The sequence below is a fragment of the Paroedura picta genome, chromosome 4, assembly GCF_049243985.1.
Source record: "Paroedura picta isolate Pp20150507F chromosome 4, Ppicta_v3.0, whole genome shotgun sequence".
Taxonomy (NCBI): Eukaryota; Metazoa; Chordata; class Lepidosauria; order Squamata; family Gekkonidae; genus Paroedura; species Paroedura picta.
Window position 1 is genome coordinate 75,668,863 of NC_135372.1, and position 14,539 is coordinate 75,683,401.

The window sequence follows — 14,539 nt, forward strand, 5'->3', positions numbered from 1 at the left end:
CCAGCCCGCCCCTTGTCTACACAGAGCTCGCACATGCGCACTTGCGCACTAGTGCCGGTCACAGAGAGATGCAGGGATGGGCCGAAGGCATTGCGGTCGCGCTGTGGCTGTACAATGGTGACAGTGACAGGTACTGTAATGTAATGTAACAAACTATATTTTGAGTGGAAATGTTGGGGGGTCGTCTTATACGCCCAGTCGTCTTATACGCCGGCAAATACGGTAATCACTAAATGAAAAATCGATGTTTAGATGCAGAGTACAAATAACAGCATCTTTCACTGTCTCTGCACAGCATGCCCCTCACTGCCTATAGCGTCTAGTACAGGCAATTTTATTTATTTTATTTATTTGGCTTATAGCCTGTCAATCCTAGGCAAGCCGGCTGTGGAACCCCCCACAGTAAAAATCTCTAAAACAATAAAACAGTTATCCCTCTCCATGTTGAAAAACTCCTTCCCTCACTCAGTGGACTGCCAGTAATCCTGTGCCTTGGGGAATAGTTGGAAAGGGGGTGAGCAGTTGCTCTAGCCCCTTTGGAATGGGCCTAAAATCTTAATTGCCCCGGCCTCAATCAAAAACCTGAGGAAAGAGCTCCGTCTTACAGGCCCTGCAGAACTGAGAAAGCTCCAACAAAGCACTCAGTTCTCCTGGGAGCTCATTCCACTAGGTTGGAGCCAGGATTGAAAAGGCCCTGGCCCAGTCTAGGTGAGGTGTACTTCCCAGGAGCTCATTCAAACAGGTTGGGACCAGGACCAAAAAGTCTGTGGCCCGGGCCGAGGCGTGTACTTCCTGAGAGCCAGCAATCACCAACAAGTTTGCAACTGCTGAGCGAAGGGCTCTGTGGAGGGGCATAGAGAGATAGGCAGTCCCATTGGTATGTGGGCCCAGAAGCTGAATGGCCTTAAAGGTCAGCACCAAAACCTTGAACTTGATCCAGGCTACAACCAGTAACCAATGCAACTGCCTCAACACGAGCTGGTTACGGGCCCTCCAAGATGTTCCTTTGAGGACCCTAGCTGCTACTTACTGTACCAGCTGCAATTTCTGGGTCAAGGACAAGGGAAAGCCTGAATACAGTGAGTTGCAGAAAACAATCCTGGAGGTGTATGTTGCATGGATCATTGTGGCCAGGTGATCTAAGGACAGATAGGGTGCTAGTAGCTGTGCCTGATGATGGTGGAAAGATGCCAAGTGGGCTGCTTTAGTGATCTGGGCCTTCATTGATAGGGAAGGATCCCGGATCATGCCCAAATTCTAGCCATGGGTGAAATGCTAAGATGCATTAGCCAGGGTGGGCAACCACACTTCCTGATATAGTCTCTTCCTACCCAGTCACAGGATCTCCTTGGGATTGAGTTTCAGGCGACTCTGCTCTAATCATCCAGCTATGACTTTCAAACAGCTGGTGAATGTATCAGGGTGGGGGGGATCTAAGTGGCCATCCATCAGGAGATAGAGCTGGGTGTCATCCGCATATTGGTGACAACCCAGCCTATAACTCCGGACCAGTTGGGCCAGAGGGCACGTATAGATGTTGAAGTGTTTGGGGGAGAGAACCACCCGCTGGGGAACCCTACAAGGGAGCTGAAAGGGGCAAGATAACTCTTCCCCAATAGCAACCCTCTGTGTTTGGTGCTTTAGAAAGGAGACCAGCCACTGAAGGGCTGACCTCCATATCCCAACATTGGCAAGGTGGCAGGCTAACAACTCATGGTCGACCACGTCAAACATCATGAGAATTGCTGACCCGCCCCGATACAGCTGGCACCAGAGATCATCCTTCAAAGTGACCAGCACTGTCTCCACACTATTGCCAGGATGGAAGTCCAACTGGTATGCATCAAGTGCTGAAGCTTCATCCAAGAATGCCAGGAGCTGTTCTGTAGCAGCCCTTTCAACCACCTTGCCCAGAAACACATGATGCGAGACTGGGCGGAAATTGGCCAGGTCCCATGGGTCCGGAGATGGTTTTTTCAGTAAAGGGCGATCCACTACCCCTCCAGCGTCCCTGGGAACTCCCCAGATGATAGGGAAAGGTTGACAATATCCATCAGGGGGCATCCTATCCACTAGTCACTCATTTTAAGAAGCCAGGATGGACAGGGATCAAGGGGGCAAGTTACCACCCCTAGCAGCTTGTCCATGATGGTTAAAAAGAGCCACTTGAATCTGTCAAGCATTATCCCCTGAGACCGTGATAGAGCCTCGGGTTCTCTTTCTGTCTCAAATGTAGCAGGTAGGTTGCAGCGGAGTGACCAATTGCTAATGTTTCACATCTTAAGTCCAATTGACTAAAATTTTGGCGCCTTTCCTCGAGGTCTGTAAGAAATCGAACTACCCTAAACAATTGCGTCATGGGAGAGCTTGCAGACACAATGGATGTAGCAAAAAAATCTTGTTCTGGGGAAGGGGTGCTAAGCTTACTCTTACCCCCATAAGGTTGTCCTCATGTTCTGTTGATTGCCACAAAGTTTAGATCGGTGTTGTAATAAAATATGTGTTTATCAGCTTGTTTCACTTTTTCATCCCTTCTCCAGACCTTTGTAATAGGGATGGAATGAGCAGGACAAGCCTGTAATAACAAATAGGTTTATGTTTCAAGGATTTTACTAGTAAACCATCTGTTATTCTCTCTAAAACCAGGCTGCTAAGTCTGTGAGAATGTTATAGACTGATGAGTATTTTCCAGAGGAGTAGATTAATCGTTGTGAACTGCACAGCTCATCTGAAACCACTGTTCAGCATCTTTAGGCCCCCCACCCTTTCCCAAACTGCCAACTTCATCATTTTTTTCTCAGTAGAAATACATAAATCTTCACATGATAAAGACTTTTATATTAGGCACAAGGCAGTGGGGAATGGTTGCTGTGAGAGAAACAGAGATATTCAGCAGTGCTTTACAGATTCCTAATGCCTCAAGAGTGTGATTGGCTTAATATAACCACCTTTTCTATATTTGAGATAGCAGCAGTTATCTTCATATGTAGACTTCCCATTATAAATGTAGCTTGTTTGTTTGTATATGTTTGTTGTTTTATTTTTCCCTGCTTACTTTTTAAAAGAACGTAAAGGATCTTGGTCAGAGAGAAGAAATTCCAGCATTGTTGGTAGGCGTTCTCTGGAAAGAACCACGAGTGGGGATGAGGCCTGCAATTTGAGAAACTTCAGACCAGCTACCCTGACAGTGACTAACTTCTTTAAACAGGTATTAGACATACCATGCTCACATTGCTAGTGTGGTACTACTACCGTGGTACAGGGGTTTTATGAATGTTTTAGTTGAGTGCTTAGAGCTCTACTTAGAAATCCCTGAATGGCTTTTCCTGCTTTCTGCCTCACCACAATAATTAAAATGAATCAAGAGTGTTTTTTATATAATGTAGAGAGACACTGTAGAGCCAGCTTGGTGTAGTGGTTAATAGTGACAGCTTCTAATCTGGAGAGTTGGGTTTGATTCCTCACTCTTCACCCCCCGTAGCAAGCTTGGGCTAGTCACAGTCCTGATGGAGCTGTTTTCACGGCGCAGTTTCTCTCAGAGCTCTCTCAGCTTCAACTACTTCACAGGGTGTCTGTTGTGGGGACAGGAAGGGAAACTGATTGTAAGCCACTTTGAGACTCCTTCAGTTAATGAAAAGTGGAGTATAAAAACCAGCTCTTCTGAAAATGGGAGACTATGAGATGTGGAATACTTCCTAAAGCCCAAATCTTTGGAAAACATAAGAAGTAATAGTTTAGAATGATTTTGCTTAAACTCGTAGGCAAGAGAAGTTGTTATATTTGTAAGTGATTGATTTCTTAATACTTGTGTTTAATATATGTTTAATCTTTTGTTATATCACCAGGCTTTCAGATTAGAAATGCTAAAGTTAAATTGAGGCTTCTAGTCAGGATAGTTGATTAGATGGTAGTGCAATTACTTGATCAAGGACAAGGATGCAGGAATGTTTTAAGGTTATAAGTAGCACGTAAAGAACATCAGGCGAAGGAATACCAGGTTACAAATAAGAAGTTCAGGGCAGAATTAAGTACTATCACCTGGTAAATCAGGACATCCAGGGATAAAGTAGTAGCTCCTGCTGACTTGATGCAAGGTTGATGTTTCCACAAAAACAATACTGCCACTCCTGATAAGCACCAGAGGTTGTTCACCTGAAATTCCTAGGGTTATCATCCTGCTACTCCTTAGTTGTTACAAAGAGGGAGGTAAAGTATGTAAAATTGGAAATGGAGGTATCAGTTCAAGACAGAACTAAGACAAGAATATTTTCAACTGAAATTTGGAATGTCCATTTGAAAAGTATGTTTGCAATTGAAATTCAGGTGTGAGTTAATTTTTGAAACAGTTCTGTTTTAGTTCTTTTAAGTTCAAATTATATTTTATATCAGTGGTCCCCAACCTTTTTATCACCGGGGACCACTCAACGCCGGGGACCACTCAACGCCTTTTACTGAGGCCCGGTGGGGGGGGGTAGTTTACTCCTCTACTCTCAACCACTGCCCTAACGCTCTCTGATCGCTATGGTAATGTTTAAACATCCCTTCAAAATAAGATACAGACATGCCACAACAATGAAGTGTGTTGTAAAAGGGGGATGAAGTAAAGGGCCGGGGGGGGGGGAGAAGGCGTCCTTCGGGGTCCACCTCCAATTAGTCGAAGACTAGTCCGCGGCCCACAGGTTGGGGATCGCTATTTTATATTAACAAAATGAATTTAAGATACTAATTGGTGAATTATTGTAAATAAAAGAATACTGTTAATAATTTTTCTATGATGAAAGATAGCTATTAGCAACTGTTAAATACTGTATGGCCAAGTAAGATTATTATTCTTTATCCTTCGGCTTTACTCTCACTATGGATAAAGTAAGTACCTTCGACCTAAAATACTATATTGTAATTCCCAGCATCCCTAAGTATAATGCATTGTGCTGGAAATATTTAGTACAGTAGTGTATAACATCTGAACCAGGAATTCCCAATCAGGGCTCCATGGACTCCTGGGGGTCCACAGGAGCTCTGGAGAGGGTCCGCAATCTTTTCTCCTCCTGCTTAAATAGATTTGGTCACAAGCTAGGGAACTTGCTGCCTCCATAAGGATGGCTTGGTGGGTAGGTTGTGGGTGAAAAAATCAAGGGGAATAGTTAGTTGTGGCATGGTATGGGGGGCAGTCTGCCTTCTCATCTCTTGCCCTTGTTTCTGGCCTACATGAGGCAAAGCCACCATGGGCCCATTATGCACGGCTGCCGAAACGGGGATTTCGGGTCACATGGAAAACACGGAGGGGGAAGACGCGACGCACACCGGTTATGCACGGGGTGGGGCGCGACGGCGGCAAAACCCAGAGTAACCGATTATGCACTCAGCGATCCCGGCGCCACTTCTGGTTGCGCCCCGGTCACCCGGAAGCTGCGCTTTCTTCCGTGTTTCGCTAACGCAGCTTTTTCGGCGGCATGCACCGAAGCTGCGGCCGGTTGCAGCCGGCACCGTGCGTTATCGGTGGTTTTAGTCGCCGCCATTCCACCCCGAATGTGCGTCATTCCCCCCGTGCATAATGGGTCATGGTGATACTAAAGTGGGAGTGTTAGGCCACTTCCAGTTGATATGTGGCCAGCTGACCACTTCTGGGGGTCCTTCAAACCTGAAAATTTATTACAGGGGCTCCTTTACATCAGAAGGTTGAAAAAGACTGATCTAGACGATAGGGAAGTAAATTAAAAGAATATTGTGAACAATTTTTCTATGATAGTTTATTAACACTTTGTTTAGCATAAGCTTCTGTGGCAAAGTAGTCTCACACAGACTTATTCCTAGGAACAGGAACTGTCCATCATCATTTTCTGCTGTTCTCCACAGTACCTATAGGGTGCTCAAGGATATCACAAAAACAGAGTCATAAGGACTTAGAATGTATTAATATTTTCATCTGGGAATCTATGAAATGTTACCTCAGCATAGCAGCTCATAAAATTTGGCTGCAATTTTCAAAGCCACTTACTTTGAGGTAGTCTTGCTGAACTTTCAATGATGTCTTTTTGCCTTGTGATCTGATTATTGAAACATAAAGGAATAAAAACTTTCTAATTTCACATTGCTGCAGTAGGAGAACCTGCCATATTTTTTGTAGACCAATGGTTCTTTTTATACATAATGAAGGAAGCTGCTGTAAAACCAAAGGGAGCCATGCAGATAAAATCAATTGCGAGGAAGGCAAGACAAACCATGGATCCCTTTGATCTCAGCCAGTGGAAAGGGAATTACTTGTTCTGTTCCTTCTCCTGTTGAATTTATAATTACTTCTTCCTCAAGTCCCCCTTTCCTTGGCTTTTAATTGTACCTTTTCAGCCACTCCTGCATCCTGGCTGATTAATAAGCCTTTGCTCCTAAGCAGGCCTTTGCTCTCAGATATGCTGTTGTTCATGAGAGGTCTCCTTCTGAAGATAGGAAATGATTGCCTACAATCTACATATTTGGGTTTATCTCTGGTTTTGCCTCTCTCTTATTTCTTGTTTTTCTCTGTGTTTCTGAGGACTTTTGGCAAGTTGGGTTTCTCTCTGAATTCCTAATGCACAGTGCTTAAGGATGTTGGGAATTAGAATGTAGTAGTTTAGGTCAAACATTCTTACATTGTTCATAGTAAGAGTTAAGAAAAAGGATAAGGAACAGTCAGAACCATGTAGTTTATTTCAATTTTTGAAGAGTACAGTGGTAACTGCTTCTTTTTTCTGTTTTTTTTCCGTGCTTAAGGCTAATTAAAAGGCAAACAAGAATCAAATCTACTTTCCTTTCATGAAATTACAAACATACCATACCTAAAAAAAGAGTGAGATGATTCAGATTTTTAATGTATCACAAACACATTGTTATTTTATTATAGAGACAGTCCTTAAAACATAGAACATATGGGAAAGCAATAAGGAATGCCAGGATTAAAATATTTGTTCCAAGCACACAGTTGATAATTATTGCATATCTTTTTAATTAATAGGAAGGTGACCGCCTGAGTGATGAAGATTTGTATAAGTTTCTTGCAGATATGAGAAGGCCATCTTCTGTTCTACGAAGACTGAGACCCATTACAGGTATTCTAGTGAAATTACTGCAGAGGTTGAGGGAAAGCTAAGTGATAAAAGCAGGGTAATTTCTTAAAGTACTTATCTTTTGGCATTCAGCATTGTCCAATGAATGTTAAATTTGCTCCAGTGACCAACTCTCCATTTGTGTGTTTCTATGTGTGGTCATCTTCTTTTATTGTCATTTTTTTATTGTTTAGGATTCAACCTAGACTGTTAGAACCGAACCATATGAACTTTACCAGCATTTTCTGAGACCTACGTACAATAGTTTTGTGGTCCTGTGGATGTATTGCAATAAAGTCTACCAATGTAGTTCCCTCTAGTCCACTTTCAATGAAAATAATACTGGCTACCTTACTGCTTAAAGTGCCAAATTGTCATGAGCAATTCCCCCCCCCCAATTGTTAATGTGGTTATTTGAGAGTTTAAAGTTGCTAGTCCCATCTCCCCCCTCTTCCCCCTAGAATGTGCCTAGTTCAGCACAGCTTTTCCCTTTTGGTCCTCCAACACTGCTGTATTCCCTATACCCACCTTCCTTCTGCTTTTTGCATACCATGGCCAAAGCTACTATACAGAGCAGCTGATTAGCAGCTGGGTCAGACCAATGGGGTTAGTTCAGTAACATTTTCAGGAATTGGGTGATTCTTGTGGTTCAGTAGGTCAGACTTCAGGGAAGCAATATCATACAGAATCAGGGGAAGCAGAATGAAGCAAGTTTTGATTTCTTGGCAGTAGGCCTGGTACAAAAGGCTTTTCTAGGAATCTGTGAAAGAACAGAGAGATAGCAAAAGGATTTAGTGCTTTATGCAAATAAAACACTGGATGTCTCTTGTCTCCGAACCTGAAGCACTCTCTTTCTGTTTCCATTGTGCGCATAGTCTGATAGCATTTATCAGAAATTATTAATGCTTCTAGTCCTTTCTCCAATGGGGATGAATATTGAAGCTTTTCATGAGATGGAATATTGAGAGGCAGCTTGGTGTAGTGGCTAGGAGTGCGGACTTCTAATCTGGCATGCCGGCTGGGTGACCTTGGGCTCGCCACGGCACTAATAACAGGGTTCTCTCAGCCTCACCTATCTCACAGGGTGTTTGTTGTTGAGAGAGGAAAGGGAAGGCAACTGTAAGCTGATTGGAGACTTTGAAACAGAAAAGAAACCAAAATCATCTTGGTAGTGTATCCAGCATTATTTTAAGATTGAGAGGGGGGAATAAAAACCCATGGTAAAATAGTGTAAAGGCGTCTGATCTTTCAGATAAACACAGTGAAAAAAATCTGATTAAAAAAAAAATTTACAGAAACAAACTTAAAAACAAGAAGCAAGGGTATTATAACTTAATATCTCTAGTATTTACTAGACCGTTGCCAGAAGGTGAATGTATAATAACTCTAGTTTTAGGTCATAAAACAACTACTTTGCAACCCACAATTTCAGGAGAGATATCCTGATCCAATTAGGTGGTTTCTGCCCTAGTAGAACATTTTAACTGCCCACCTTCTTTCTCTTCTTCTTTATTCCTCATCGAAGGCATTTAAAGACATCCCACATTTGGGAAAGAGAAATGATTTCACAAACCATGTGGTTTCTTGAGGAAGTCTTGTTCTGATTCACATTTTGTCAGGAGGGCAATACAATTATTCTCCTCAGTACCACAATTATATTGGTTAGATAAATTCTGCAATTTCCTATACAAGATGTCTAACAAGTAGACTCACTTCAGAAAGTGGATGCTTTCAAAGAAATGCTTTCAAGATAACTGAAAGATGCCTGTTCAGTATGGGAGGTCATTACTTTTGATAAATACTTTTCAAGGCTCCCAAACAAATGAGATCTCTTAGAAGAGGATGGCTGTTGGTTACTGTTAATCCAGATTCTCCAGGACCGAGGCAAATTAAAAGAATGGGGAGTTATTTACCCATAGCACATAGAGCAAATTCTAATTTCTTTAATTATAGGACTTCCCCAGAAATTATTCTTTTTAATACCAGCATGTCATGATACCTGCCTACAAACATCTATGTTAATCACTGTACCCTAAAAAAGAGCAAAAGACTCAAGTTTCCTGTTTGTTCATCTTAAAGTGATGGCTTTCTGTTACAAACAAGTGGCTGTTTACATGTTTGATTATACTAATAACTTCTATTGTCATAGCCCAGTTGAAGATAGATATTTCTCCAGCTCCAGAGAACCCTCATTACTGCCTAACTCCAGAGTTACTTCAAGTAAAACTTTACCCTGATAGCAGAGTTCGCCCAACAAGAGAGATCTTAGAGTTTCCTGCAAGGGATGTCTATATTCCAAATACAACATACAGGTAAGAATAAAAACAGATTTTTAATATAATGCAAAGTTAGTACATAGTACCCCCAGAGGTAAGATAGGTTCCACAGAGGTAGATTAATTTGTTTAGAATAATGCCCTTTTAGTAATCACATACTAAAGTATTTCAAGGGGAATTTAAAAAATCCTGTTAATTAAATGTATACTGCGTGCAGCCTTTAGTTTGCTCAAAGAATATTGCTCGAACAACTTGGTTAAGTTGTGGTAAAAATGTCTTCAATTAATATTTATAGGAATATTCACTCAACAATATATTTTGTGTGTGTGTTTTCTTTCCTTTAATTCTAGGTTTGAGTGGTGGGTCTTTAATGAGAATTATAAACAAGAATGGGAATGAACCGCATTGTTTAACTTCTTTCAGATAGTGAAAATAATCTGATGTTTCCCCCACCTCTTAGTCTCGATCATGCTTTGATAACTAAAAAATTAGTGACAGTCTCTTACAAGGTATGTGGAACACATAACTGCTCCAGGCTCCTTGGTCCTGGCCCCCTCCCTCTCTCAGTAGCACTAGCCAGCCTCCTCCTGTGTCACCCCACAGCTGCCGCAGGCACTTCTGACATGCTGCCTGGGGTGTCCCAGGGGCCATGCCAGAAGTTGTGTTCCACATCAACCAGAGTCAATGATTAAATAATTTGGGGAGGTAACAACACCAAGCTAGATGGAGAAGTGCCACTCTTTCTCCTCAGAATAGCAGATCAAGTTCTGAAGTATTTAATACAGACTTTTTAAATAACTTTTTCCCCTACTGTATTCTTTATATTGATATTCCACTCTTCCTTTGGACAGTGTTGTCCAGTAAGGACCTTTACTCCAAGTAACTTCCTACCTTAATCAAACAGTCCTTTTTCTGAGAGTGTTTTTCTACAGATATATTGTCCTCATTTGCTTCTTCTGAGTTTTCTCATTCAGTATAATTATTTAAAGTAGAGCACATTGGAATCTGTTGACATGAGCTCTAATATAGTCTAGGATACAATTACGGTAATGCTTATCTTTTCTGTTCTTTAGGTCTTCCTCCCTTTCAGCTTTTCAGTGCTAGGGTATGGTAAACTAACTGTTTATTCCAGGGGGAAATGAACACAGGAACCAGAGATGAGGCATGAACTGTATTTGTGCAGTTTGGTTGAACCATGAACCAGTATTCGAGTTTGCAAACCAAAGCAGTTTGTATTGATTAATGAGCCCTTTAAAATTTAAACCCCTGCTTTCTGCTCCTCCCAGAAAGCCTTGGGAGAGCAAAAAGCAGGGGTTTCCAAATAGCTGAACGATGGAACCTCTGCTCAGCTCTTTGGTTAAATGGTTATGAGCCAATTTAACCCTTCTTTTCACTCCCCATGAAAAGCTGCTTGGAGCCATTTATACTAAAGAGCTGAGCAGTGAGCTGTTTAGAAACCCCTGCTTTCTGCTCTCCTGGACTGTTTTGCAAGGAGCAGGAAGCGATGGTTTAAATGGCTCTGAACCATTTAAACCAAACCACTTAAACTAAACAGCAGAAAGGGTAAATCTTTGGATTTGGATACATTTGGATCCAAATTTGGATCATTTGGATACAATATACTGTAAAGCAAAGGGCTTATGCGCTTCCATCAGGCTTTGCCTCAAACAGTACTCTATACCAATGTAGCAATAGGAAATCAAGGTCAAAGGCAGTTTTTCCCCCTCAGGGATGGCCTCTATTTATGGAAATCGTCAGATCAGTAAAAATTGGAAAGGGTTACCCTTTCTTGGTATTTAACAATTTAATACATAGTAAAGTAATTCTTCCTTAAAACCTGACTTTTTTTGGGAGCAGGCCAAATTTCTTGTTTCTCAAGGAGAAACTTAATAATCTTGAGTGCCAAATAGCAGAGAGTTTGGAAGGCAATTCAATGTCTCTTTTCAACCTACCTGTATATTTTTAGGGATAAGGGCAGAAGGATAATAATTGTGGTCAGCCAACCATTGGGGTGTGGGCAATAAATCAATGCAGGTAAAAAGTCTTTGCAAGGACACAGTGCTTCCAAATAATATATGTATAATATAGACATGAATTTTTTTATGGAAGGCCTTATTGTATAACAGAGCTGCTAAAAATTTGGCTTTTCAGGATACAAATGGTAGGCCAATGAAGGGAAACAGAATTTTTAATTTTTTTCTAATGGTGGTAGATGCAGATCATTAAAGCTTGTGTTATTTTGTAAAGGGAAAATGTCCTGAATCTATCACGAGTATATCATTGGTATGTCAGCCTAGGGAGCAGCTTGTTTATTTGTTGAATTTCACTGAGTCCAGCAGAAGACGATCCCCATAAATTTCCAAATTTTCACCAGCATTAAAGGGTTTGAGTTTGGTCTGTTGTTTGGCATAATCAACAACTGTGGTGATCATTTGATACTTCATCAGTGATACTGTGAGATGTGAGGTTCAGAAGAGATAAGCATATCTTTATATTGCATTTAATTCATCTTTGGAAGTCTGCCTGAGAATATTGTAAGGGAGAACAAATATCACTGAATGATAAAATACTACTTGAGGATAAGGCTGTCAATGAGTATTGGCCATGAGGGTCAAAAGTGTAATCTGTATTATCACACATGATATCCTCCTGACTGGTGGACCTTGGAATTAGCGACATGGGCGGATCAACTGCCCATGAACTTAGCTGAGACATCTGATAGTTGACAGGATATAAAATGGGGTGGACTATTGGTCTAATAATTGATCCAGCATTGCAGTTCTTAAAATGAACTAAACTGTCAGTTTGTGAAGCTTGTTTGGGCTAGCAACACAGCCAGAGTTCTTGTGAAAATGAGAAAGATAAGCAATGAAAGTGTAAGATATTGACAGCATTAAATAAAGCAATTATGTTGCAAATATTTCTAGGCATTTCAGATATTGGCCTTGTTAAACTAGTAGTTTCCAATACTTTATCAATACTTTAAATGCATTTTCTTTAGATAATTTAATAGTGCTTTAAAAAAATAGTCCTTCTGTTCTAATTCTAATACTGATTAATGTAACACTGAAGCAAATCTACCTAGTTTTGCCTCTGCACAACTTCCATTTATTCCAATGTGGCCCTGGAACAGGCCCTGAAACAGCCATGGGTTTTTCAGTTTACTCTTTCCTTAGTTTATTTATATTCATAGTTTATTTATGTTTGAATAATTTATGCCTATTAAAGAATAGCAAGATACACAATTGGTTAAAAATGTATCTCAGTCCTATTTGCCCAACCTTGATAGCGTAAGATTGGATAGTCACTGCATGGGTACACAGATCTCATATGCAGATTTAAACTAGCCATTGATAAGTACCACCCATGGGAGTTTCAGTTTGCGAAAACATCCCAAAGGAAGGCGAAAACACCATCTTCACACACAGCATGGTTGTAATCAGAATATGGCATCTTCATACCTGGTGCATGTGTGATTCAAATTACTCATGGCAATCAAGAGGGTTTTGCAGCCATCAGAATGAGCCTTACGACACTACTGACTGAAAGCAATAGTATAGTTTCTCTATATAAATGAACTGGTTCCATTCTCTTCTCAACATCCACTAATGGGGAAGCCCAGGGTGTGCTGCGCTTCATTTCTGCACTGTGACCTCCCCTTTCTGTCATTGTTGTATTGAGAAAGATTTTCCTCTGCACTACTTTGTCCCATTAGTGGTGCTTCTTTTTGCCTTCCTATGCAATCAGTGGGTGTCAGGAATTTCTGCTGCTGAGAGAAGGAATGCTACTGGGGAAAACTCAAGCCAGCTTAGGTCGAACTTCTCCTTTCTTACCTCTTGACTGTATAATAGTCTTCGTGTATAGTTGACCTTGGTGCTAAGGCAGTGGTTCTCAACCTTCCTAAAGCCATGACTCTTTAATATAGTTCCTCATGTTGTGATGACCCCCAACCATAAAATTATGCAAGTGTTCTTTCACAGAAATTAAACCGAAACTGACCAATGGCATGAAGATCCATTGTATATATCTTTAAACCGCCTGAGGTCCCGCTGGTGCCGCGGTCTAAATAAAGCAGTAAGGGCTGGTGGGGAGGAGTTAGGGCGGGCTCTGTCTGGGATAAAAACTCGGAGGAGCGAATCAGGAGCCGCGAAGCGGCTCCTGATTCGCTCCTCCCAGTGTCAATCCTGCGCCTCCCCATTGCCTCCTTGGCTGCCATTCCCTCCGCCTCGATGCGGGGAAAGGAGCAGGGACGCCGCGTCAAAGATGCGGCAGCCCTGCTCCTTTTCCCCCATCGAGCCGGAGGCAATGGCGGCCAAGGAGGGAATGGGGAGGCCCGCTTTGCGCGCCTCCCCATTCCCTTCTTGGTCGCCATTGCCTCCACCTTGATGCGGGGAAAGGAGCATGGCGCGGCGGCCCTGCTCCTTTCCACCCGCATACCCGCCCAACTCTGCCTTCTCTCGGGCGCAGGATCGGCCGCGCCGTGTCGCAGACGCGGCAAGGCGCTCCAGCGCCCGGGAGAAGGCTGCCGCTAACTTGCCGTCGCCGTCAGAGCCCACCGCCGGGGTCCGCCGCCTTGGCCGCCACTCCCGTGACGCACCATGTGGCCGGCCGCCTCAGGCCCGCCCACAACCAGCGTCCCCGCAGCTCCCGGCCCATGAGGACACGACAACGCCGGAGACAGGTAGGCCGCTTCCCCCCAGTCCAGCGCCAGCCCCGCTTCAGCCTTCTGTCATCCGCTGGGGGGGAGCATTAAGGCTTCTGCGGCCCCACGGACCCAGTCCAGGCCTACGCAGAAGCCTTTGGGAGTCGGGCCCGGGTCCTATGGCATCTAGCGCCTATTTTATTTTCAATTAAAATGGGCTTTAAATCTAGTATTGTATATAAATTGGGTTTTTTCTGAGGTTTTTCAGTTCAGTTCTTCCTCTTGTCCCACAATGCTGATCTTGCTCTTTCCCGCTGCTCCAGACAGATGAACGCTATCTTGATCTACCCACAAGGCTGTTGTGTGGATGCCCCCCCTTCCCCGGCCAAGCTGCTTGACCTGCTGCGACCCCTGTGAAAGGGTTATTCGACCCCCAAAGGGGTCACGACCCCCATGTTGAGAACCATTGTGCTAAGGGAACCTGACTAGTAGTTGCATTACAGAGCCAAGAGGTGGATTGGTAATGAACTGTCCATGTCTTT

At 42.8% G+C, this 14,539-nt stretch overlaps 1 protein-coding gene across 13 annotated transcripts in view; it reads left to right on the forward strand.

The window, feature by feature from the left end:
* DOCK7 (dedicator of cytokinesis 7) overlaps positions 1–14,539 on the forward strand; it is a 171,458-nt gene that overhangs the window by 50,952 nt on the left and 105,967 nt on the right. For all 13 annotated transcript variants that reach the window (XR_013230236.1, XM_077333511.1, XM_077333499.1 and 10 more), the window contains exons 12-14: positions 3,066–3,208; positions 6,989–7,082; positions 9,229–9,391. Coding sequence is in view for 12 of the 13 variants with exons in the window: in XM_077333511.1 (XP_077189626.1) it covers positions 3,066–3,208; positions 6,989–7,082; positions 9,229–9,391 (400 nt within the window). In the remaining variant the exon portion in view is untranslated. The remainder of the gene's footprint in view (positions 1–3,065; positions 3,209–6,988; positions 7,083–9,228; positions 9,392–14,539) is intronic.